Genomic DNA, 27,741 nt, shown 5'->3' on the forward strand with positions numbered 1-27,741 from the left:
GGGTCTCGGTGGCTTTCTGACTCCTCTCCTCTTAACCTTTGACCCCTGCCATCAGACACTGTTTTTGTTCGCCTCAGGATCCACATCTTGCCAACTGGCTCTGAGCTGAGAGGCTGCAGTGCCAGCCTGTGGGCATTGGCACCTGACCCTTAATGCAATTAGCCGGCAAATGGACCAATGTGGAGTTAAACTAAGCAGAACCTGTCTGTTTGTTCCCAGCAGCCGGAAGCTTAATTTCAGAGACAGGTGTGGGAACAGCTAAGCCACCGCTGTCAGTGGAGCTTTGCAGAAGGCCTTGTTCTTCTTCTTTCTTTCTTTTAAAGCAGACTGCTTACTACAGCCTTCTACTCCCCTTATTATTTTTCTCTTTATTCAGGCAGAAGATAGCAGTAGCCCATTGAGGACATATATTCACATTTTATTTTATTTACGCCGTTTTCCGTTTTAATTTTCTTTGTTTTCTCGAGATAGAGTTATTTATGTAATTATCTTGAGATAACACATTTTGAGAAAATTATCCTGAGATCTCGGGACAACAAAAAGAGATAATTTTCTGCTTGGAACTGACATCCTAAAGAAAACCATATCATTCAAAACCCAAATGTCACAGTTAGTGTTCAGGGTATCTTCAGTCAGTCAGCGTGTGATGCACCGGAGATCGAAATCTCGAGGAACAATATTAGTTGTTAATATTAGTTAATAATAGTAATTCAGTATCTTGGGAAAACAATGCTTTGTTTTCTTGAGATAATGAGATAATTACTCTATGCCCATTACTTTGTTATTTAGAGATAATGAGATAATTTTCGTGTTATCTTGGGAAAACAAAATCTCAAGATAATGACAAAAATAACTCGATATCTCAAGAAAACAAAGTTAAATCAACTCATTATCATGGGTGTAAATAAAATGTATGAATACATGTCCTGAATGGGCGTCCGTACAATAGGGAGACAAAGTATGGAAGACACAGGAGAGAAAGCTCTGGTAGGAACTGATCCCAGGCCAGAAGTGTGCATGTGGTTGGTTTAAATCAGTGGTTTTTAATCATGTGCCGTCGAGACCCGAGAGTCTGCAGGTTTCCATTCCAACCAAACACTACAGCAGCTGGTTTCACTGATTACTACACCTTTAATTGGATAAGAGGAACCATTCAGTGAAATCAGCTGCTGTTGTGTTCGGTTGGAATGAGAACCTGCAGACTTACATACAGGCTTTGATGGCACATGGTTGAAAACCACTGGTCTAAATCACTGCACTATCTATGAGCAAGGCCTTGTACTTGTCTGTCTAATAGAGGAGATTAAGTGACTTATGCTCAAGTGCCTGTACGGTAAATCCAGGCATTTTGGACACCAAGATAAGCCGTAAGCAAAAGCCTCCTTGACGCATATAAGGCATGTAAAGATTTAACATTTTATTTGCTTTCCCAAACATGCCATTGTTTAATAAATGCAGTTTGTAACACTCAAGAGGCCGCAAACATCCACAAGTCACCAGCAAAACATCATGCATCACCTACACAGAGCTTGGAACATGGCAGCCGTACGTCAAACACTACACAGCGGCAGAGGAGCAGGGGGATTTGCTCTCCTCGCTGCTTCAACTTCACGCTTCCCATCTCGGCTTTACGCTGCAGTTTCTGTTTCTCTCTCTCTCTCTCTCTCTCTCTCTCTCTCTCTCTCTCTCTCTCTCTCTCTCTCTCTCCCAAAGGGCCTCGCTCACATGTCCAGCGTATACGCAGCTCAGGGAATTGCTTGTGCGTGATACGCGGTGGTTGTTCGGACACCCACCATTTCATCCCTTATCTCCCACCCTTTCATCCAGCACATGGGGAATAGATGAGGAAATATCAGAACAGCTCTTGTATGAGAAGTCTCTGCAAGAATCCACATGCCTTAAGGCTAGGCCAAAGCTTGGTAGGATCCACCCATCCGCCATGTTGTGCTTCTGTGAGATTGTGTGCTGTGCTCAAATTGTTGCCTTACCTGTTATCTTTTTTTGTTGTGTTTTTTTTTTTTTGGCAGTTGTAAATTATAATATACCGAAAACACAGGTGGAAAGAAATACAAATTTGTGATGAATAAATGCCAAGGAGCTTAAAAGAAAAATAATACCAACGAAATTCAATCAAGCATGACAAGCAAAGACACAGCCAAATTGGTTAAAAGAAAGAAAATTACAACAAAACAAAAAATTATATAATGACAACATGCAAAAAGTGAGGGACATTCAATTCAATTCAATTCAATTCAATTACCAGTTTGCCCAATGCATGCTGTGATCGGCTCCAGCCCCCCATGACCCCGAATAGGAATAAGCGTGTAAAGGAATGAATGAATGAAATATCCCTGATGCATAAAATTAAATCACAGGGGAATAAGAATTGACGAAGGGCTTCTGGTAACAGGAATTAGGCTGCTTGAATGTGTTTTTGTTTTCTTTCTTGTCTGGTGCCCAGTGATGAAATGCAGAAACTATCGAATGTGACTTCTGAACGTTGGAATATTCGAGGCTCCTGTTGTGGGAAGCAGAGCGTCTGGTAGGAACAGAAAAACCTTTTGCTGATGAAAGATAGGAGCCACACTTGTTCTTAAAGGAAGTCAAGGCACTCTCACCGTACCAAAAAAGGCATTTTAACTTTTGCGCATAATGTCCAATCACTATAATAAATACACAGGGCATTGGTGGTACTGGTACAGAGGTTTATTGATGACTAATATAGTAACATACACTGAAAAACATTCCATCTTAACAAGTCATTTAGTCATTTATTTTTCTTAAACCAAGAGAAAAATCTGCCAATGAGGTGAGATAATTCCATTTGTTTCCAATGCAGTTCCACTTTAAGGAATTTTCTAGAAGTGTCAATATCTTGAAACAAATCAGAATAAGACAGATTAATGCACTACTACCAGGAAAATGACACTTGTTTTTACAAAATTCTTAAGTGAAATTATCTCTCGCCATTGGCAGATTTTTTCACTTATTTTAAGAAAATTATGATTTTAGGACTCAATAATAGACTAAATGACTTGTTAAGATGGACATATTTTGCAGAACCCATGGTACAGGGTCGAGAGGAAAGCACAGGACATACAATAGACATATTACACATACATATCGCTTTTTATACTGTAATATATACATTCAGCAGTCAGTCACTATGTAAACTCAGACAGCATGGTACAGTATAGCTGCAGCTATAGAGACAGATGATGAGTGTCCTGCAGTGCTGAGGAACAGTGTGTCATGATATATTGTAGTTCTACTGAATAGGGTGAGGAAATCTAATGCTGGCACTGCGACAATTATCCATCTATACAAGTCATTTAATCTTTTATTGAGTATTAAATTGTACTAAGAAAGAGAAAAACATTGGCCACTGGAGTGAGATAATCTGACTTGTTTTCAGTGCAGATTCACATTATCAACATGAGACGAGTGACAGTATCTTGAAATAAGGCAGATCATGCCACTTTTTAAAGACAACACAGTCATAAAATTTTGTGAAATGAGCGCAAATACGTTAATATACGAATGATATGAAGGTTACGTTCCTCCACCACGAAAGGATTGTGTGACAATCCCGCGCATCGGACACGCCATTTTCACCTGTTCTCCGTGTGAAAAGGTTAGCTAACGGTTTCACATCTTCAGTTAAGGTTAGGTTAAGAAAAACTTCACTCAAAGGAGAAAACGTCTTGGTAGTAGTTGGGATTTGAACCCAGTTGAGTTGAACGTAAAAGTATCCGCCCATCCACCGCACTATTTCAGTGTCAACCTACTGCCTGGTTCTGCTCATGTCTCCTCCATGTAATCCTCTCATGGTGGGAAAACAAATTTCTCTCACTTTTGCTATGATGAAGACATCGTGCTCATTTCACAAAATTTCGAGAGACGAGGCTCATTGAAGAAACTTCACAAAACAAGCTGATTTGCATTGGAACCGAGTGTTATCTCTCTCCTTTGGCAGTCTTGTTTTAGGAAGTATTAGATTTACGACTCAACACAAGATCAAATGACTTGTTGTGATAGCAGTTTTATTGCAGTCTGCCTTCAAGACCGGTTCCAGCTGTTAGACAGCGGCTGGGAGCTGCAGTGTTAATCCTGCCGGTTAATCACAGAGTTTCTGACAGTCTGATACCTCAGGCCATCCGTCTGTTTCAGAGCCACAGCGCTCAGCCTCCTGCGCCTCATGCATATTTGGTTGGTCTTTTATTGGGAGCATTTTAAGGTGTTTTGTCACTTTAAAGTGTTTTGGCACTTCAAAGTAATAATCCATAATGTTTCGCAACTCTCTATCACTAATTGATAGAACACAGTGATTCAACCTGTAGCCAGTTCATTAAAGCTTTTACATCTGCTGTTCTAAACAGCCGGTCTCTGGTAGCTCTTTCCCAGGAAAAATCCTCTGCCACACAGGAAGTGATGCGTTTTATGTTCCCAGTTTGTTTGAAATATATAGAAGAAGAACTGGGTAGTTAGCATGAGCAGTGATAGCCACCATGGCTGAACAGACAGAGAAAAGAGCGCCACCTACAGAAACTCAAACTGCATCAACAGAAAAATCCAAGCTCCACCCACACTGTTTGATTGACAGGTGATCTCTGGGAAGTGCAGTGCAGAAAAAACAGCGATTAGCGCTGAGCAACAAAAAAATAGAAACAAAAACATGAATCTCGCAGATTACGTCTTTGACATTTTACAGACCCAAAGGTCTGCACGTGACTCATAACTTTAACAGTAAACAGTAATCTGCTTTTCTTCCATGACAGCTGTCATTTTGTCAGAGGAGGTGTTGATATTTTCTCCTGGTGGAATGAATCTCTTGTTTCTCTTCAGGCTGTCATGACAGACAGGATCAGGATTCCTGTAATTTTGAGGCATTGGAATGTAAATGTAATGCAGATTAATGATGGAATGTAGATTATGTTGACTATGGACTGTCGCCTGCCGCACTTCTTTCACCATAATAGGCATTTTTGATTGGCTGTAATTGGCTTCTCCCATTGACAGTAACAGTCCATCTACTTCTTTTCAGTGTGTGTGTGTGTGTGCGCCAAAGGAAACACAATTTTTCTATTCTATAATTAGAATCAGGCCTTTTTAGGTAGAACTGCATTTTTTTCCACATACTATAAATATCTCAGGTTTGTATAATTCAAGATATGCCAAACAGTCACTTTACAGGAATATAGCAGAATCTATTTTCCAACTTGTTTCATACATTACATTACATTGTTGCATTAGATAGTGGTTTTCAGCCCACTGGAGTGGAATGCAGGCTGTTTACAGCTTTATAAAAACAACATTAACAAACCAGGAAGGAAGTACATTTTCAGGTCATGGAAGCACTCTGGCTTTGTTATGGAACGTCATGAAAAAGTCATGGAATTTTATATCGGGGTCACTGCAATGGTTTATTGGACACTTTAGTTTGGTTTAGCTGCACAGTGCTAAAATATTGAAGTGATGTGATAAAAATATAAAAACACAGAGAAAAGAAAACACATCTCAGAATGAAGAAATTCCCGCAGTACATAATTATTTTATTTACTGTTTCAGTCCACATTGATCTTCATGACAGTATGGACATTTTGGAAATGACAATGTATCCACTATAAATAGAACACACACACACCTACACTTATGTATTACTAATGCGTTATTAATGTAAGAGATGTGCACAATGTAATAATAATATGATAAAGGGTGAATTTATTTAGTCATCCTCATTCAGTTGTCCTATCAATGATATTGTCCCCCGTTCCACTTCTGTTATATATACAGTATATATGATCAAATGTCCATGTGGTTTGATGTATGTTGGGAAAACTAGAGAATTAATGAACATAAAAGTTCATCTAGGAGAAATGATAGTAATTATGAAAGATGTCTTTGGCAATCCTTGTCTGTATTTGTATTTGTTTAGTGATTCCAGTTGGTTTTTAAAATCAAATTTAAATGATATAACCTTTTATATAGTGGATTATTAGATTATGACAATTTTTCTCTCATGTTTGTTCATCTCATGTTTGTATTTATAGGCCCTATAGACGGTTTGTTTAGCCAAGCTCATATCATCATATTCTGTACATTTACCATGTTTATTTTCACCTGCTATTGTTTTTCCAGGATGTTCATGGAAAGCACTGCAGACACCCCTTCACCAACAGACTGCTGCCCATCGTCACTGATACAATGGTGGATATGGAGCTAGGAACGGGTAACAACTCTTACAAAAAAAATCACGTAAAAAACCACATGTGAATTCACTGCACATGTGCTTTTTGGACACATGTCGGTTTTTTTACCTGTGAACATTTTTACCTGTGAATTGTCTCTTTGCGTGTAAAATTCAGTTTTCACATGTGAAATGTTGTTGAGATACTTGTACTTGAGTATTTCCATTTGGTGCTACTTTATACTTCCACTCCACTACATTTCAGAGGGAAATATTGTACTTTCTACTCCACTACATTTATTTGACAGCTTTAGTTACTTTTCAGATGGAGATTTGACACAATGGATAATATAACAAGCTTTTAAAATACAACACATTGTTAAAGATGAAACCAGTGGTTTCCAACCTTTTTGGCTTTTGACGTCTTACAAAAAGCAGTGTGTAGTCGGGTCACATTTCAGATGTCTATGAGTTGTTAACAGCTCCACCAAATAGTGATTTTTCCCTCTAAACCTCACATGTTTCATTTCAATAAATGTTCAAATGATCCAATATTTCATCAAAAATCAAAGATTAGAGAAAAAGTCCAAAAACTGAAAACAGATTTGTGTATCAGAACTTTGTTTTTTCTTCTTTCCTCTCCCATTAATCATCTCAGGACCCCTCAGATTTATCCGGTGACCCTTTGGAGGGGCCCGACCCCTAGGTTGGGGACCACTGGACTAAACTAGCTAACTGTATGTAAAGTAGTTCAAACTAGCTCCACCTCCAGCAGCTACAACAGTAACATGCTGCTTACACACTGATGCTTCAGTATTAATAATCTAATGATGTCATATATAATAAAATATCAGTCAGAGGGACCAAACCACTACTTTTACTTTAATACTTTAACTACATTTTGTTGCTAATACTTATGTACTTTTACTGAAGTAGGATTTTTCATGCAGGACTTTTACTTGTAATGGAGTATTTTTACATTGCTGTACTGGTACTTATACTTAAGTAAAGGATCAGAGTACTGCTTCCACCACTGGTTATATGTAATGGCAGGTGAAAATGTGAGAAAAACAATTTTCACATGTGAAAAATAAACAAAAGCACCTTTAACCTTTAACCTGTTAACCTATTAAAATGTTCACATCTGAAGTAAAAACTGCCATATGGGATGTCAGAGTACAACATGAGAAAAACTGAATTCACATGTAACTTTTTTGTTAGGGAAAAGCAGATTTGTATGATATTAACATTGTAGTAGGTTATGTAGATAATGAACAAATCTATGCAAAGGATATGTTGGTGGTTTAGTGTTCTTTGCACTGTTGAAGCTTCCATATCCTCTGAGCTGGATGCCTTCATGAATGTTCCTCTCTGTATATGTTCTAGGTGCGGTGAAGGTGACTCCGGCCCACGACCACACTGACTTCCTGCTGTCCCAGAGACACTCGCTTCCACGGCTCACTGTGATCGCGGGAGACGGGACAATGACGCCTCTCTGTGGACAGTGGCTGCAGGTGCATGGACATCACTGTCACTGTCTGATAGGGTTAGACCATAGCAGAGGTGGAAAGTAACTAAGTACATTTACTCCAGTACTGTACTTAAGTACAATTTTTAGGTACTTGTACTTTACTTGAGTATTTCCATTTTCTGCTACTTTATACTTCTACTCCACTACATTTCAGAGGGAAATATTGTACTTTTTACTCCACTACCTTTATTTGATAACTTAAGTTACTAGTTACTTTGCAGATTCAGATTATTAATAGAAAATATAATCAACTAATAAATTGTGATGTATTATTATAGATTACTGTAAGCTACCCAGCAGTATATAAAGTAGTGGAAATCAGCCCCACCTTTTCCAGCTGCTACATTAAAGTGATGCTTACACATTAATGCATCAATAATTATAATTCAGTAATATAATATATACTGTATTATTCTGAAATGGGCCATTCTGCATAATGAGTACTTTTACTTTTGTTGCTTTAAGTACATTTTGATGCTAATACTTTTGTACTTTTACTTAAGTAACATTTTGAATGCAGGACTTTTACTTGTAACAGAGTATTTTTATACTGTGGTATTTCTACTTTTACTTAAGTAAAAGATCTGAGTACTTCTTCCACCACTGGACCATAGACTGTAAAAAAGACTCATATATATTGGCTGAGATTGGGCTTTTATTAAGACTGGTATCGGCCAGTCATCCACCTCTGATATGGTGGAGCTTCCTCCCACGGCTAGTGAATATGTTTGGTTTATTTTTATTTTTTTTTTATATCAGATGTCTGACCAGTGAGATCATTCCAGTGTGATGTGGGAGGATTTTACTAAACAGTATGTAAAACTGGCAATGAAACTCTGCCTTAAGGAGCTGCTGACCCACTTAGCAGAATTTCATTAGTCTTGCTTTCAGTGGAGAGTTTTAGTTTCCCATGATGGTCTAAATGCTGTTTCAGAGGCTTTTTCCGCTGAATACTTCAATTATTACTTAAAGATGACTATCCGCTATCTCCAGCTTCAACTAAAAAATATCAGTATTGGCCTCCCAAAACCCATATCGGTGGTCCCCTAGTCTCTTTTACCCTTTTCACAGTTCTTCCTATGTCTGTGTGTGTGTCCTTCCTCTGTCTGTTTGAAGGGGGTGAAGCGTTTCGAGGCCAGGCAGCGAGTCGTGGACGCCCTGGCCGACAAGAAGCTGTTCAGGGGAAAGAAGGATCACGCCATGGCTCTACCCATCTGCAGGTAAAGGAAGACACAGACAGTCAGTCAAACCAGGCTGACTCTGGCTGTCTCTGTGTGCATTCTTCTCTCTGTTCCTGTTCATAAAGGGTTTTTTTGGTTTTTTTTCTCACTTAAGTTTTTATTGAGTTTTCACAAAGATATAGACAGAGCAGCACATCAGCATCAACACAAAAAATAGTACAATAAAATACACAAAACAAATAAAAATCAAAATAACAATGAATAGTTGTCCGGAAATATTTCAATATTCATACAAATCTATTTTATTTAGGCATTCATTTAGTCGGTGTCATGTCTCATATAAATGTTCCATTTTTCCCAGTTCTTTTTAAATGTAATCTCTTTGACTCTCAAAAGGTATGTCAACTTTTCCATAACAAAAATGTCTTGGACAATTTCCAGCCACTGTTCCTGTTTTTGGAGTGTTTACATTAAGCCAATTTCTGGTCTCTTTTTTACTTGCTGCAAGTAAAACTTTAGTCAAGTAGAGATCTTCTCTCATCACAACATCTTCAGTGTTCCCAATGATACATCACAGGGCAGGTATTTAGAATTTCATATCCCAAAATATTTTTGAACAACCGCATTGACATTTTTCTCAATATAGCCTTATCTTTGTACAGTTCCAGAAAATATGCGAGTGGTCAGCCTCCATGCTCCCACACAGCCTCCAACACTGTTGCCTGCTTTTTATTTTGGGTGTTATGAAAAAGCGAGTGAAATTCTTCCAGCAGAATTCCCTCCATACTAGTGAGTCTGTGGATGTACATTGTGTCTCACACATTTGATACCGTTCTTCCTCTGTTATTTGAATCTTTAACTCTGCTTCCCATTTTGCTTTTATGTAGAGCGTTGTTCCCCCCCAAAGCTTGGTAGAAGGCAGAGATGACCCGAGTCCCCTTCTGTTTGTATGCACCCACAATCACCCCAATCACATTATTTGAAGTTTCATCTGGTTCCCGACCTTATCTCTTTTGTAAAGTAGTCTCTTAACTGCAAGTATCTAAAAAAGTCTTTGTTTTCGACACCATATTTGCCTTTAAATCTTGGAAGCTCATAAAGTCACCATTTTCTGAAAGCGTACACATTATGCCTTTTTATGCCCATTCTTTGAATATTGGGTCATACACCCCTGGTTTAAACTTTGAGTCATACGCAAACCACCTCAGTATGTGAACCCCTCTCTTTAATTTGTATTTTTCTACTATGACGTTCCGTATTTTTAGCGTAAATGCTGCTATTGGATCCGTAACATGTCTCAAAGCCCCTATCAAATATTTGTCTCCCACCAAGATCTGGGTCTGGTAACCCTGGATCTCATAAAGGGTTTTTTTTTTAACGGTCATGTCCGAAGCTGCACTAGGCAACCAGCGTGAAGTAGCATAACTATTTGACAAATTTGATCTTCCAATGGCCAGAATTCCTCTAAGGTGACGTCAGTGAACTGCACACAGCATGCTCATGTTTACCAACCCGGCCGGTGTTGTGCCAAAATTTGTATCCCCTAAAAACTGTACAAATATTAGCACAACACCTGCCTGTGATCGCTTTACACCAAAGAATACCAAAGGGGACGAATGAATGAAATGAAGATGTTAGTTCCCTTCCCAGGCTGTCCGTGGGTCCTTAAAAGAGTGTCTTAAAATGTATTATAATGTTAAATGTTATTTGAGGTCTTATGTATTTCATATAATTCCTTTGTGCTGCATGTCCCCTCTTAGATTAATACAGAACAGGGTTAATAGTATGTGCGATCTGCTTCACTAAACCCAGTTGGACTTCATGTTTCTTTCCTTTTCATTTCCTGGCGTCCTTTTTCTTATTCTGCCCATTTATAGTTTCATAACCTCCATTAGACATGTTAAATCAGAAACAGTCTGCTTTTCCTTGCTTTTAGTTGTTAAAATTGGTCTTAAATTCAATTCTAGGTAGCATTAAAAAGGCAGATAGCCTGCAGGTAGCCTGAAGTAAATCCCTTATTTAGACTAATGAGCATTTCCAGCAGGTAAAAACAGGTTACATCATAGTTCATTTAGAAAGCCCTTAAGGCGTTTCCAGTGATGTGACATGAAATTTAATCACAGGCCATCTTCTTGCTTGTATTTCACTTGCCTTCACCTTCCTGATACCAGACAATAGCAGCTACACAACACCACTGTAAATGTGTCTTTTATGTCTACTTTTTTTCTTTTTCTCTCTTCCCTCCCTCCCTCTCTCCACCTCAGCCGCTCAGGGGATGTCATCGAGCCTCTGTTAAAGAAGCAGTGGTTCGTGCGCTGTGACGAGATGGCCAACAGAGCCATACAGGTAATTGGAGTGGAGGGTTGTGCCGTTTTGCTTTCTAGGTCAGCCATTTGTGCATGGGGGTTTGCAGTTACACCACAAATCCCCTATGAACCACGTCTGAATCCATCATGGAGTGGAGAATTGGCTGTTAGTTAATGTCTAAATATATAACAAGCAAGCTAGAAAAAGAGAGATACCTGAAAAACATTGTTGTGGTGTGGCTGCAGGTCCATTCAGTAATGTTAGTCATAAAAGTGAATAGTCTAAGGTGGATTTGTTTCCAAATGTAGGTTACTGTGACACAGTAAACTGTCTTGTCTTTAGCTCTAGTCTCTACTCCAAAACACTGTATAGAGTATCTTTGGTTGTAGCTTGAGAAGAGTCAGCTAATTAACCTGAACAAACAGCTGGTTTTTGGCTTTGTTAGCTAGCTAACTAGCCAGCAGGCTAATTTACCAAAGCATATACCAGTCACTGCCAACATTAGCTTCTACTAGATACATTCGCTAGTGTACAAATCAGATGTGTTAACACAAAACAGTTTGCTTACTAGATACTATTAATTGGATCCAGAACCTCAATTCCGTGACCATTCTCTGGCTAAGATGTTTTGATGATTGATTTGACTTCTATGGACCTTTTTATAAAAAAAAAATTGCCCCCAGGTCCCTTCCAAAAATCTCAGGATTTTTTGCCAGAGGGCCAAATCCAAGATGGCCGCTGGCGCCATCTTGAAAAATTAACTTTTTCAAACCAGAGCACCTACAATCATGTATGAAGACACTTTTACGTGTAAGTCGACCACGAGGATTCCGATTCTGACATCAGTTTGACGTTATGACATCATTTTGACCCAGAAATGCAAGATGGCCGCCATCCAGTAGTGTGAAAACGTAACTTTTGAACGGGAAGGTAATATATATCGTTAGCTAACTAACAAGCTGACATTATCAAAACACAAAATTGATACGATTTATTAGCGATGAAATGACCCAATACGGCACAGACATTAACCATGTCTATTCAGTACTGTTCGAACAGCCAAGTTGTACATTTTAAAACCACATTCAGCTGTTGCCCAAGAGCTAAAGACCTCCAATATGGCTGCCAGAGGTGTGTGTTGCATCACCTGACAGCCCTCCATATCCTTTGACGTCATTTCCGAACGGCATTTATACAATACTCAACCGTGACTCTTTCTCTCTCAGGCTGTGGAAGATGGACAGTTGGAAATCATCCCTCACTTCTACACCAAAACATGGAAAAACTGGCTGTCCAACATCAGGTAGCCTGTCTTTCACCTGGAAAAAGTTAATGTATTTGATAATTGCCACTGGACAATGGTGCGAGGTGGAACAACACTGGTTTGTGTCGTCAATACTGGTCTGACATCAGGGTGAGGTGACACCACTAGGCTTATGTGATTTGGGAACACAGCCATTGGTTATCACTGCCCTGTTCTCTAGTATAGAGATGAGATAAAAGAGTCCTTGTTTCAACATATGGGTTGTCAACAATGTGCTTTCTGTTTGCTTTCCCTTCACAGTGATTGGTGCATTTCCAGGCAGCTTTGGTGGGGTCATCAGATCCCTGCTTATCGGGTGGAGCTTCTCAATTCTCCTAACAAACAGGAGGTTGGTATATTTCCAGAATGATACTGTCATGTATTGTTATGTTCATACATCCCAAAAATTATTATTATTATTATTATTAAAAGTATTAAGTGTTCCCCCGGAATTTTATTCTTGCATTTACACCAACACAACCACCCCATTGAAAGTCACACTTAAATTAAATTAAATTATTTTATGTTGGTTAGCAGCTCCCACACTTCTCTGTAATGATTTATCTGGTCAGATATCTGATATGAAATAACAATAACAATGAAAACATATTCACTAGCTGTGGTCAAGGACGAACCTCATAGGGAAGGACATTGACTGGCCTATATCCAATATTTAATAAAAATGCTTATATCGACCCTGTATATGGATCTAACCCTGTTCCAGACAGTCTTTACAGTGGTGTGAGCTGCTGTTGTGTATGTCCTCTCTGGTAGGAGCAGTGGGTTTGGGGAAGGAGCGAGGACGAGGCCAGACAGAGAGCTGCTGTCAAATATGGAGTGAAGCCGGAGTCCATCACTTTGACTCAGGGTGACTCACCTCCATCAGGACCCATCACATATCATCTGATCAGAACATTATATTAACCTTTGCATTCACTAACTGCAGCTCATTTATCCACTGATCAACCACATGTTTGCTACTACTACTACTACTACTACTACTACTACTACTACTGACCACTACTACTACTACTACTACTACTACTGCCATTACTACTACTACTACTGCCATTACTACTACTACTAGTGCCACTACTACTACTACTACTACTACTACTACTGCCACTACTACTACTGCTACTACTACTACTACTACTACTACTGCCACTACTACTACTACTACTGCCACTACTACTACTACTACTACTACTGCCATTACTACTACTACTACTGCCACTACTACTACTACTACTACTACTACTACTGCTACTACTACTACTACTACTTCTTCTTATATCATGCAATAATCGTAACACTACTGCTACTAATAATTTTATTTGAAAGGTTTTTACCTACATAGTGCTTTACAGACATTAAGGCAATAAGATAAATGCTCAGGACCTACTGCTACTACTACTACTACTACTACTACTTCCTCCTAAATCATACAATAATAGTAAAGACTACTGCTACTACCAATATAATACTACTAATAATAATAATAATTTTATTTGAAAGGTTTCTACCAACAAAGACAATAAGGCAATAAGATAAAAACAAACAGGCAAATCCAACAGGAAGAAACAGGTTCAAAAACAATTACTTAAAAGCATGTCTATACATTCATATTTTGATCAAAGTAGTGTGTATTAACACTGACATTTATATAGGTATTTTGTTTTTTTGTTGTTGACATGTGCATGCTCCCTGTTTCAGACACTGATGTTCTGGACACTTGGTTCTCCTCTGGGCTCTTTCCATTCGCCATGCTGGGCTGGCCTCAGCAGGTACTGGATTTCCTCCACCGACAATAACTCCTGAGACACCCACCCGTGCACACCCTGTCACCTTGCATTATAATTACACTCTCATTTCCCATAGACCAGCGACCTTCAGCGGTACTACCCCAACTCCATTTTGGAGACAGGGAGTGACCTCATCTTCTTCTGGGTGGCCAGGATGGTGATGCTGGGCACGGAGCTGACGGGCCAGCTGCCCTTTAAACAGGTAATCCATTAACAGCAAACATCTATTCAGAAACGAATAGATGTAAATCGTCCACGTAAAGAGACACTTTATGTTTGGTCTCCTAATGCTTGAGAATGAAGAGTTGGCCTTTAGAGCAATTGATAAAGGCTCAATGGTAAGAGCAAAAAGGAGGGGAGAGAGCGGGCAGCCTTGGCATGTGCCTCATGTTACTGGAAAAAAACTTGAGCTAGATGAATTTGCGCATACGCACACTTGGAGCGAGGTATAGAGCATTTGTATAGATCGTTTTGGAAAATGAAAAATTTCCCCAAACCCAAATTGTTTTAACGTGAAGAGCGCACAGCCTCCACTCCACCCGATTAAATGCTTTCTCTGCATCGAGAGAAATCACTACTTCGGGTTTAGAAAAAGGAAGATGGGGAGAAAATGATACCAAGAAAGAAGCCTTTGTTTGTTTGAGAACATGTATCTGTTCCTTATGAACTCTGTGTAGGTCAAATCATTTCATGGATGAATCGCTCATTCAGCCTGTCCTCTTCTTTTTCTCTCTCTCTCTTTTCTGTTCCGGGTTATGGCTCTCAGGTTCTGCTTCACTCTCTGGTGAGGGATAAACATGGCAGGAAGATGAGCAAATCTCTGGGAAACGTCATCGACCCGTTAGATGTTATATCTGGCATCTCTCTGGAGGTAGGTGGCATGTGGGCTCGGCCCCTGGAGACATATTACTGTTTACGACTTGCTGTTCATTTCATGGAAGGGTCAGGATTGTGACGGTGCCTTAAAGTGCTGTCAGAAATATCGTACTTACGAGCGCTCGCCAGTGGCTCAGCTAAGTGGTAAATACAACTGAGAAAGTGGGAATTTTCTGCCTGTGCTGTTTAGGAGGCAGAGAGCATGGAGGCCTAAAAGTGATGTATTTTATTATTTATTATTTTATTTTATTATTTATAATGTTTTCGGGTTGTCCGTCCATACGTCCATATGTCCGTCCCATTCTCAGGAACGCCTTGAGGGAATTTCTTCAAATTTGGCACAAACGCCCACTTGGACTCAAGGATGAACTGATTAGATTTTGGTGGTCAAAGGTCAAAGGTCAAGGTCACTGCGATCTCACAAAAGACGTTTTTGGCCATAACTCAAGAATTCATACGATAATTATGACAAAATTTCACACAAATGTCTAATAGGATAAAATGATGAAGTGATGACATTTTATATCCAAAAGTTCAAAGGTCAACTTCACTGTGACATCATAATGTTTCGCTTACCACTGTAGCTGAGAAAACGATCTTGGGTCATTCTACAAAAACGGTGGAAGTGCTGTCACTTACTTTTGCAGACACCAAAATCCTTTAAGTTGACCTAATAATCACATTAATTATATATGTTCAATAAATAAAGACTGTCCTTGCGATGATAAAACAAAGTTTATTGGCGGAGGCATACAACCGCGAGGTGGTTATTTCTAGTTATTATATGTTATTGTTTGGAATTTATTGTAAATCAGTAGTAAATAATTGTCCTATTTTTCTAGTTTCACTCTTTAACTTCCATTCCCGCGCTGCAGCACAAAGAAGCTCTGTGGTGCTGGATTTCTAAAATAAAACAACAGCCACCGAAAAACGACTTTTGTTTCAGGCTCCATCTTGCAATTATTTAGGAACTAAAGCACCGGAATACACGACAAGTCACGACTTCCACACTCGGAAGTAGGCGCTTATGATGAACACTCGAAGGCAGTATTTATCCTCTGGGATGTAGGAAGGACACGACTGTCACAGAATTGAAAAGTGTGTTCTGGTTGTGAATAACAGCAGAGAAGAGGCATGCGATGCTGCAGTGAACTTTACAATAAAGCTGACAGTTGCGCTTGTTAAACAGCCCCCGTCTATTCTAATCCGCTCAGCTGGATTCAAACATAATGTCATTTTGTCGTCAAATTCCTCTCATTTTTCTTTCTCCTCCCAGAGGCTTCAAGAGAAAGTGAAGGATGGAAACCTTGACCCCAGAGAAAGGATGGTTGCCATGGAAGCACAGGTCAGCCTGCCGCATTGTTTTTTTTTTTTTCTGGCTGACTGAGCACACTCATTACATCCCCTCTCATCGCTCTCCGCTCTATCTCCTTCCCTACAGAGAAAAGACTTCCCCAAGGGGATCCCTGAGTGTGGCACCGATGCTCTGCGATTCGCCCTTTGCTCTTACAAGATACAGGGTGAGTGACTCTCATCACTGTTCACTTTATCTGACAAAGAAGACCATTTGTCAAAGCCACTCACCTCTTGTCTATTCTCTGTAGCTTTACTCTTGGTAGAAGCCTGGGGGGATAACGCGGGGGATTGTGGGTGCTCTATTGTCAGAGAGTCAAGTGAAATCACTTCATGGTATTTTCAAGAGAAACCTAGCAGTAAACGTCCATTCTTTTGAGAATGTACTAAGATAGCATGAAGCTTTAATGATCCCTGTGGGGAAATTGGGTCGTTGCGGCAGCAGCAAATAATAATAGGATACAGCCGAGAAAATAGAATATAAATAAGAATATTATAGGGGTTACGTAAACGTACACAACTGACGATTTCAACACTAAAACGTAGAAATGTACAAATGGAAAAGACGGAGAAAATTTGGATGTGAAAAATAACAGCGGTAGAACTTATAAGACTTAAGAAATAACGTATTTACCGTTTGAAAATATATTATAATATGCATATATAATATAATATATAAGACTGTGGTTATACTGGGCAGCTCCCAGTGTGAATGTGGTGAACTGTGTGAATGTGAAGCAGGGTGTTGCTGGAAAAGAGGATGGAGCTCAGTTGACTTTACCTGGATAAATAAAGGTTAAAAAAATAGGATATGAAAATATGGCAAGAGCAGTATGTGAATTTACAGCATATATACTACGGATGGGAAGATATGCTCATCTCAAGATACAAGTTGATGCAATGTAATAAATAAAAGTTCAATGACAAATGAATGAATGTAATGTAGAAACATGTAATGTAATGTAAACAACAATTTAAAAATCTCATTACAAAGTGTAAATAATCTAATTTGGATGGAGAGCTTGTGAAATTGTGATGGTCAAGTGTCTCATTAGTGATTACTACAGCAGAATAAAATGGAGCTAATATCGCGATTCATTTTTCTGCCCCACGATACGTATCGTCACATTTTTGTATCGCGATATATTGAATTTCGATATATCGTCCCATCCCTAATATATGTACATAGTAGCCACAGGCCCTACATTTGTATAAAAAATGTCTAGGTCTGTAGACATGCTTTGTAAAAAACTATTCACCATATGTATTTACCTCACTACTTGTTGACTGTCTGTCTGTCTGTCTGTCTGTCTGTCAGGAGAGGACATCAGCCTGTCTGTCTCTCAGGTCCTGAGCTGCAGACACTTCTGTAACAAAATGTGGCAGACAGTGAGATTCACACTGGGAGTGTTGGGAGATGGAGGAACACAACTGGGAACACTGGAGGAGGTAATGGAGACACAGCACAAAGAACCAGTCTGTCTGTCTGTCTGCTGTGCCGCCTCTTATTCTCACTACTGAAGACTTTTTGACAAATAAGCTCAACTTGGACTGGCAGCAGTTCCTGTTTAGTGTGGTATGGCACTTTTCAGATATCAATAAATCATTACCACATTAGTTTTGAGACATTAGCATAATTGCTATAAACAGATGAGACCAGATGAGAATATTGGCAGCCTCTACATTGCATGTTACGTTGTGGGTCACTGCCTTTGTGCAAAACAGGAAGAAGGCGTTGTGCTTCCTGCACGCACCAAGCCCAAACTTTCACTTTCTGGCCATGGCAGATGGTGGAAGGGGGTGAAAGGCTGACAAGAATATCACATCCAACACTGGGGGGGGGAAGGGGGGGGCAGGAAATAGCCAGGCTTATGGGAAATGGAGTGTTGATTTTGAGAAACACTTGTGAGATAGAGGCTACCAATCTACCTACAGCATCTCAATTAGGGGGAGGAGAGGATACTGTCCCACTTTGAGACAGATGAAAATTCACATCTAGTTCTAAGTAATGAATTGAATATATTATATCTGTTGTCTCTCGTCTCTAAACTAAGGACTTACATTTCCTTTTTTTTACAACTTTCAGACCGCTCCTCTGAGCAGCATGGACCGCTGGGTGTGCTCCAGGCTCTACAGCACGGTCCTGCAGTGTGAACAGGGCTTCGAAGCCTGTGAGCTGTACACGGTCACGTCCGCCCTGTATTCCTTCTGGGTGCACAGTCTGTGTGACGTCTATATGGTGAGGAACAGCTCACCGCCTCACTGGGTCTTATAGCTCTGTCCTGTGTTTTTGCCAAACTGAAATCCAGCTTAGTCAATTAGTCACTTCGCTCCTCTATATGCTATATAAGCTATATGCTATTAAACTACATTACTCCTCTACATCTGTATACTATCATTACATCACGGTTTGGTAAAAAAGTATTTACAAATCTGTTATTGGTAACACTTTACAATAAGGGTCACTAAGTTAAGGGTTAGTTAATGCTTAATAAGTATTAACTAACCCTTAATTAACAGTTAACTAATGTGTCTGGTAATCATTTACTAATGGTGTTCATGTTAACTAAGGTATTCATTTATACATTATTTAATAGTCATCTTTATAAACTATTAAATAATGTATAAATTAATACCTTAGTTAACATGAACACCATTAGTAAATTACACATTAGTTAACTGTTAATTAAGGGTTAGTTAATGCTTATTAAGCATTAACTAACCCTTAACTTAGTGACCCTTATTGTGAAGTGTTACCCTGTTATTTCTTGAGCAGTACTTAAATAATAAATAGAAGTTGTATTACTATAAAACATAACTTTAACAATAAATCTTCACATCTTAGCTGCAATTTTTACACAACCCCCACAATCCTTTTCTTGCATGCAAATAATTTAAATGATGTCACACGATAGGAGAACATACTTCTGGGTTTTTCCTCAATTATTTTGGCAACACTTTACAATAAGGGTCACTAAGTTAAGGCTATTATTGAAAAGTCATCTTTATAAACTATTAAATAATGTATAAATTAATACCTTAGTTAACATGAACACCATTAGTTAATTAAGTTAGTGTACCCTTATTGTAAAGTGTTACCGGGTTATGGGTACATTTTGATGTCAACAAAAAACATTGTATAGATAAGAATTAGGATCATCATTTGTTTCCCCTGTATTAGAAGTAAGCTGCTATCGCTCAGTCAAACAGAGAGGGGGAATATTCTGTTAACTGGTTTATTCCTGACAACAGTTAGACTCAATCACAGTGTATCAAAGGTCCATGGAAACAGATTAACCTGAATAAGGCCTTAACCAGAGTACGGGCAGTGTGGCCGTCCCTCTGGCATGGAAATCGCTCGTTTTTCATCGCTGCTCTCTTTCTCTTTCTCTCTCTCTTTCTGCCTGTGTGTGTGTGTGTGTGTGTGTGGCAGGAGAGCGTGAAGCCGGCTCTGGGCCAGCAGGACCGGAGGGCGGCGGGCCAGCTCCACACAGAGCACAGTGGCCGAGCGAGGCAGGTGGCCAGCGGCGGCGTCCTCTATCACTGCGTGTCTGTGTGCCTCGCCCTCCTCTCCCCCTTCATGCCCTTCCTCACCGAGGAGCTGTGGCAGAGGCTGCAGCCATTCAGGCCCGCCGCCACTACCACCGCCACCGCCACCGCCACCGCCGGGGCCAGCCTGTGCCTCCAGCCTTACCCGCGCTCCTCTCAACTGGTATGACAAGCAACTGTGAAGCGTACTGACGTTGGGATAAAATGTTATCCGTCACCGGTCAAAAGTTTGGACCCGCCTGATTGAATGTTCTATGTTTTTCATTCTCTTAAAGCCATTTTGATCTAAAGGCTTCCGCTTAAATGCTTGAAATGACTTTCTTAGACAAATATAAATAGTGAAGTTGATCCTAGGGTTGAATGATTTTGAAAAAATATCTAATTGCGATTATTTTGTCTGATATTGCAATTGCGATATGATTCGCGATATTAGAGGGAATGATCATTTTTACATCATTATTCTCATTTTCATTGAAAAACGTATTAAAATGATTATGGTGTGATTTTTGCGGGGATCTGTACCAAACAAAGATGTTTTCTTAAGTCTGTAGAATATGATGTGTAGGCCAGGACATCTCTGCAGCACCACAATATTTACTTTAAAATGCTATTTTGACACATTTCACCTTTAACAAATATTGCGCCTCCTGCGATTTGAAAATTGCAGGAGGCCATATTGCGATTTCGATAAAATTTCGATTAATTGTTGGTCCTAGTTGATCCTATGTGTGAATTTCTTTCCAAAGTCTTTGCCTTTCCGTCAAGGCAAAGGGCGGCTACTTTAAAGAATCTAAAATATAAGATAGTTCACTGCATAATTCCATTTATGTTATTTCATCGTTTTGATGTCTTTACTATTATTCTAAAATCTGGAAAATAGTAAAAATAAAGAAAAATCTGGTGTACCCAAACTTTTCCCTGGTAGTGTAATAATAATAATAATAATAATAATAATGATAATAATAACTTTATTTGTATAGCACTTTTCTAAAAACAATGTTTACAAAGTGCTTTACATACAATAAAACCCAAAAGCAGTGATGTGAAACTACCACAATGAATGATAGAAAAAAAAAAAAATAATAAAAAAATATATCTATAATAGAAAATAGGAATAAAAGGTCATATATGAGGTAAACAGGTACAACTAAATACACACAAACAAACAGAGATACAATTAAAAACAGATCGAACGTTACATAAAAGTGTGTGCTGAAAAAAAAAAAAGAAAAATAGGAATAAAAAGTAATACAAGCAACTAAAGAAAAAATAGTGTAAGGCAAGGCAAGTTTATTTATATAGCACATTTCAGCAACAAGGCAATTCAAAGTGCTTTACATAAAACATTAAAAGCATCGAGACAAAATGAAAAGGATAAAATTCAAATAAAAGACCAAGAAAAATAAAGTGTAGGTATATTATATGCTGTAGGCTGTTCTGGGAGAAAAATATATATATAATTCAGTTCAATTGACATCAATGTTTGGATGAGATTAGTAGATAAAATACAGGATTTCATTCAGTCAGTTGTATTTTACCATGCTGCTTTGACATATCTCATATTGGGAAAACTACAAACCTCCAAAACAAAGGCAGTGTTTCCCCTCCAGAATGGTGACAATATTAATAATATTAATGAAACCATGAATCCCATCACGATATCACGTTAGAATCAGTCCAGGTTAAGGTCTTCCTATAGACAACCAGTGTAGTATTGATCAATTCTACAATAAATATGTAATGTGTAAACTGCATCATATCCATCATATCAGGACCGGACCAGGTCTGATTTTTTTTATAAAAATCCAATATCAGCCCTATATATTTGTCTAATCCTAATCTATAATTCTGACATTATTTTCTCTTAAATGTGTTACATTACATTGTTTGTTTTGATTTCCCACTCTCCCTGTGTTTTCTTTGACCTGGGTTTTAACCTCTCCATCCTGCCAGGCACACTGGCATTTCCCTGAAGAGGAAAGAGATTTCCCTCTGGTCCAGGAAGTGGTCAGAGTGGCCCGCTCCCTCCGGGCCCAGTGTGGCGTGACCAAAGAAAAGCCTGCCAGTAAGTCATATTACAGTTCAAAACCGCCGAGAACATAACTCACAAATGTCCATATACACGATCTAGATAAATGCTCAAAGAGTGCTTCTTTGGATGTTACACAAGCTCCGTTTCCATCCAGCTGTGAGGCAGATTTTATGCAAACGTATGAAATGTTGCAAAAAATAAAGTGTGAATTAGGTGTACTTGCATTTGATGGTTGAAGAGAATAAATAGACTTGCTGAATATCAAAAACACATCCACCAGAGAAATGGAGTCTTTCAATAATTGATGATGTTAATAAAATAATAAAATAATTGATAATGCTTTCATCTGAAGATGAAAAGAAAGAAATGCACTTGTTGATATTCTAATGTACAAACTAATGGCCATACAACCATGATGGAGACTTCTACATGTTGGAACACATTTCTGGGAGGTCATATTGGACAGATGTTTTCAGACATTTCAGAACGTCCAAAGCCAATTTTGAACTGTTCTACAATGAGACTGAACCATTCGTCATAACTGATTATTCTAAGCCTACATCATTATTTTTTTGAAAAATGTATTTCCAGCATCATTTATTGCAAAATTTCTTTATCAACAAAAAAATGATGAGTTTCGCTTGAAGCAAAATGCATTTCCCTTTTATTTTATAGCCCCATATAGTTGGTGATTGCAGTAACTACACCTCATTTTGAATTTAGTTGAACTACAGTAAAATGTAGTTTTGTCCAAGGATATATTTATTGGTATTTTAATTTCAATCAACAAAACTAGGCCACATAATTCAATAACCATCAACATCAGCTACACAAAGTAGTAGTAGTCAATTATTGTCCACAAATTCTATAAACTATCTCCAGATTTTTGAAAAGATCTCTGACTAATTACATGTAGTAAAACTAATTACATGGAGTGAAACTAGTTTAGTTACATGGAGTGAAACTAATTACATGTAGTGAAACTGACTTAATTACATGTAGTAAAACTAATTACATGGAGTGAAACTGACTTAATTACATGTAGTAAAACTAATTACATGTAGTGAAACTGGCTTAATTACATGTAGTGAAACTGGCTTAATTACATGTAGTGAAACTAATTACATGGAGTGAAACTGGCTTAATTACATGGAGTGAAACTAATTGCATGGAGTGAAACTGGCTTAATTACATGGAGTGAAATTGGCTTAATTACATGGAGTGAAACTGGCTTAATTACATGGAGTGAAATTGGCTTAATTACATGGAGTGAAACTGACTTAATTACATGGAGTGAAATTGGCTTAATTACATGGAGTGAAATTGGCTTAATTACATGTAGTGAATCTAATTACATGTAGTGAAACTGGCTTAATTACATGTAGTGAAATTGGCTTAATTACATGTAGTGAAATTGGCTTAATTACATGGAATGAAACTAATAACATGGAGTGAAACTGGCTTAATTACATGTAGTGAAATTGGCTTAATTACATGGAATGAAACTAATAACATGGAGTGAAACTGGCTTAATTACATGTAGTGAAACTGACTTAATTACATGTAGTGAATCTAATTACATGTAGTGAAACTGGCTTAATTACATGTAGTGAAATTGGCTTAATTACATGGAATGAAACTAATAACATGGAGTGAAACTGGCTTAATTACATGTAGTGAAACTGACTTAATTACATGTAGTGAATCTAATTACATGTAGTGAAACTGGCTTAATTACATGTAGTGAAATTGGCTTAATTACATGGAATGAAACTAATTACATGTAGTGAAACTGACTTAATTACATGTAGTGAATCTAATTACATGTAGTGAAACTGACTTAATTACATGTAGTGAATCTAATTACATGTAGTGAAACTGACTTAATTACATGTAGTGAAACTAATTACATGTAGTGAATCTAATTACATGTAGTGAAACTGACTTAATTACATGTAGTGAATCTAATTACATGTAGTGAAACTGACTTAATTACATGTAGTGAAACTGACTTAATTACATGTAGTGAAACTGACTTAATTACATGTAGTGAAACTGGCTTAATTACATGAAGTGACTTTTGAATAGGTTCAGATGTGGCTTCTCACAGACTGTGATGTCTCTCTTGTTCCTCTGCTCTGTGTCAGTGTGGGCAGTGTGTTCTCCCGGCCAGGCCCAGACCCTCCTTCACTTCGGTCCAGCTGTCGAGACTTTAAGCCGGATCTCCGGCCTCCACATCTACTGTCCTCAGGGAGACGACGGCCTCCTCTCCCTCCCCTCCGCTCCTCCTCCTCCTAAAGGAAGCCTTGTGGGTGTGGTGGACCACTCCTGTCAGCTCCACCTTCATGTTCAGGTAACCATCATCAGCTTCTGTCTTCTGCTGCCTTCAGGTGCTCCTCGTAAGCTCCTTCTTCTTTTTCGGTGGCTGTCGTTTTCCTTCAGAAATCAAGTCACACAGATCTGTTTTGTATAATAATATAATTTATGTTTTAATCAATTTATTAGCCAAAGGTTTACTGTATATTTGTAAATCCAAGAAGACAATTCTTTTTATTATTTAAAGTTTATTGCCATTTTTCAATTTTTAACATACAAAACACTCAGCACTGAACAATACTGAAAAACAATAACTAATATAATAGAAATAAATAATGATGATAATAATAATAGATATGATAAGAGGAAAAATAGAAAAAAAAACTTGAGAAATAAATAATGAAACAAACATTATATATTAAAATCCACACCAAGGGCACTTAGGATAGCATAAGATATTGAAGGTAAACATACAGATATTGAATACAACATTATTTATCCTTAGAGATATAGTTCTGGTATTTTCCCCATTTTAAAAAATAATCTTCCCATCTGTCAGTCTTTCTGTAGAACAGTTCATATGAGGCCACCTTTCCCAGTTCTATGAACCACTCCCACCAAGAGGGAGCTTCTGCTTTTTCCAACCGCTCAATAAAGTCTGTCTGCCCACCATTATGGCAGTTTGGATCAGTTCTGCATTTCCACAGTCTTTCACAGCTAATGGGGTCACCCAGCACATATAACCAGGGGGAGAATTCAAAGTCATTGCTAGTGGTCTCCTTTATACAATTGTGGACTTGTTCCCAAAAGTCCTGAATCTTAGGGCATTGCCAGAGAGCATGGAGTAATGTACCCTCGGAATTCTGACATTTCCAGCAGTCTGCTGTGTTTTTAAGGCCTAATCGATGTAGTCTAGATCAGTGATTCTCAACCTTTTTCATATCAAGGACCCCTAGTTTAGTCCACATTAGGGCCACGGACCCCCTTTGGATGAGATTTTGTCTCTCTGACCCAAATCTGAGAATATTTTTATCATTAGATATGATTCCAATTCCATGACTATCTGTATTGTAGGTAGAGAGATAACAGAGAAACTATGATCAAAACAGTCATTCTTCTACATTCTCTAATTGTGTTCACTTCTGGTAAATGAAATAATGCTGAAGTTTGCTGGGGACCCCCTGGAACCCCCTCAAGGACCCCTGGTGGTCCCCCGGACCCCATGTTGAGAACCACCGGTCTAGATGGTGTCCAATAGCAGCGATTGAGGATTTTAAATTGAATGAGTCTTACTTTTATATCCCTTGACAGCTTTCTTTGATTTTGGCATATCCTGTTCCATTCTAAGTCATTAAACAAAAGGTTTAAATCTTTCTCCCAGATAGTCCTTAAAGCTGTAGTGTAGTAGCCTGGCAAAATATTTTGGAATAGTATTGAGAGGCCTCATGACCCAGTCCAGATATTGTGATGATATCAGAGAGCAGTTTAGATTGCTGAGGAGGTGCTGTTGGAGAGCCCAGCACAGTAGACAGCAAGTGCCTCAGTCGGAAGTACTGCCACATACTGGATCGAGGGAGACCAAACTCCAGGGTTAACTCTTCAAAAGATTTCAGTAAATTGTTTTTGAACAGATCTCCAAGTGTCCCAATCCCTTTACCAAGAATTCTGATATTTCCGACAGCACTTAAAGGCAGCATGACATTCATTGCGCTGTTCACTGCGGTCGGCTGGAATTTTAAAGACTATCCAGATGGTGCCAAACTTGTGGACAACTGTTGCAGCAGCTCTCCTATCATTTTCTATTATTCTTATATTGTATTTATTCTATTATATATTAATCTTTTTTCCCACCGTTCTACTATACTGCCTGACTACACAGAATATTGTAGAATGCAATCCTGTGTAGTTTGCTGTAAATTCACATATCTATTTTCTTCATATTCCCATGTCCTTTACATTGCATACATATATTGCTATATTTATATTTTTTCCATTTCCTTCATACTGCATACATTTCATATGTTTGGTATATTTTCATATCATACATATTCTGCATTAACATTTTCTTTTGGTATTTTCTACACATTCTAACGCTGCAATTCATATTTTTTTTCCTACTTTTCACTCACACATTTCTCCTTAGAGTGGAACAAACATGGACAAACAGATCCTCCAGCTCTCCCAGCGCAAAGACAAGCTGCTTCCCAAGCTGGAGGCGCTCCTCGGGAGAACCAGATCGCCGGACTACCTGGAGAAGGTCCCGCCGCATGTGAGGCGGGAGACGGAGAATAAGGTGAGCGGATACGGTGCGGGGGGGATAGGTAGCGGGGGGGGGGGGTGCTTCATCGACTCTCCACTACCTCCAGTTTGGTTTTCTTTGGTCTGGGCCGGAGTGGAAAATATGACTTAGTAGCATTTTTTTTTGTATTCGGTTCATTCCAGGGAGCCAGGGCTCGTAAACAAAAGTTCGGTGACTCATACGCAGCTTGTTTATTGGACGGAGTTTTGGTAACCTGTCACCCTGCCAGGTTAGAGATTTTGGCAGCGGGGGGGATCGAAACAAATCCAGCTCCAGTCCCAGCTTTTTGTTTTCTTTATTTTGGTTGTTAAATTGGTCTTAAATCCAAGTCCGGGCAGCATTAAAAAAAAAAAAAGATCTTAAAAGTCTTACATTTTCTGAAACCTGACACATTGAATGCTGGAGTTTGGAAGTCGCTCTCATTGTCTGCTATTCAAGATATTATCATTTTCATATCATACATATTCTGCACTACTTCATTCTTTCATACTGTCTGTGCAGATCTCGGCCTTGCAGCAGGAGCTGAAGAACACGGAGGAGCAGCTGATGGTGCTGCAAGAGACTCGGACAACAGCGGAACGACACTAAATGATAACGATATTTCAATGATAATGATAATGATAATGATTGAACGGCAGCTCGCTGGACTGCACGGCATCAGAACTGAAAGTGATGAAAAGTGAGCAAGACAGCATATCTCGACCTCATCCTCATGAACTATTTATACCCAGACGTCTGAATCAAGATCTCTACGCTGCAGAATGACGTCGTGGCATTTTAAGAGCTGTTATCACAAAATGACGTTTGCGTGGTGGAAATCATTCATACTGGTCATTTTTATTTGAAACGAATGTATCATTCCTTCAACTTGACCGCAGGCATTTCCTTGTTGGAGATGTCAAAATTCAGGAAGCTGGAGAAATCCGAGATAAAAATCGAAAATGATCAGTTTTATTCTGAGTGAACAGTATTTTCTTGTAGTATTTACCATCTGAAAGCTGA

At 38.7% G+C, this 27,741-nt stretch overlaps 1 protein-coding gene across 1 annotated transcript; it reads left to right on the forward strand.

Moving 5' to 3' along the window:
- Nucleotides 1-6,138: 6,138 nt before the first annotated feature.
- vars2 (valyl-tRNA synthetase 2, mitochondrial) lies at nt 6,139-27,675 on the forward strand (the record flags this gene model as incomplete). Its single annotated transcript, XM_071533882.1, has 19 exons — nt 6,139-6,229; nt 7,574-7,701; nt 8,835-8,938; nt 11,164-11,245; nt 12,433-12,509; nt 12,771-12,858; nt 13,284-13,377; nt 14,226-14,296; nt 14,391-14,516; nt 15,081-15,185; nt 16,467-16,535; nt 16,632-16,710; nt 17,862-17,992; nt 18,630-18,782; nt 19,977-20,255; nt 22,046-22,157; nt 24,272-24,477; nt 26,584-26,733; nt 27,241-27,675. Coding segments are annotated over 19 exons (2,232 nt in total), but the record flags the coding sequence as incomplete, so codon positions are not given.
- Nucleotides 27,676-27,741: the final 66 nt, after the last annotated feature.

This window comes from Centroberyx affinis, unplaced genomic scaffold, assembly GCF_046629955.1.
Source record: "Centroberyx affinis isolate AG114_WGS23_722 - 3 ecotype Tasmania unplaced genomic scaffold, CSIRO-AGI_Caff_v1 ptg002451l_1, whole genome shotgun sequence".
Lineage (NCBI taxonomy): Eukaryota > Metazoa > Chordata > Actinopteri > Beryciformes > Berycidae > Centroberyx > Centroberyx affinis.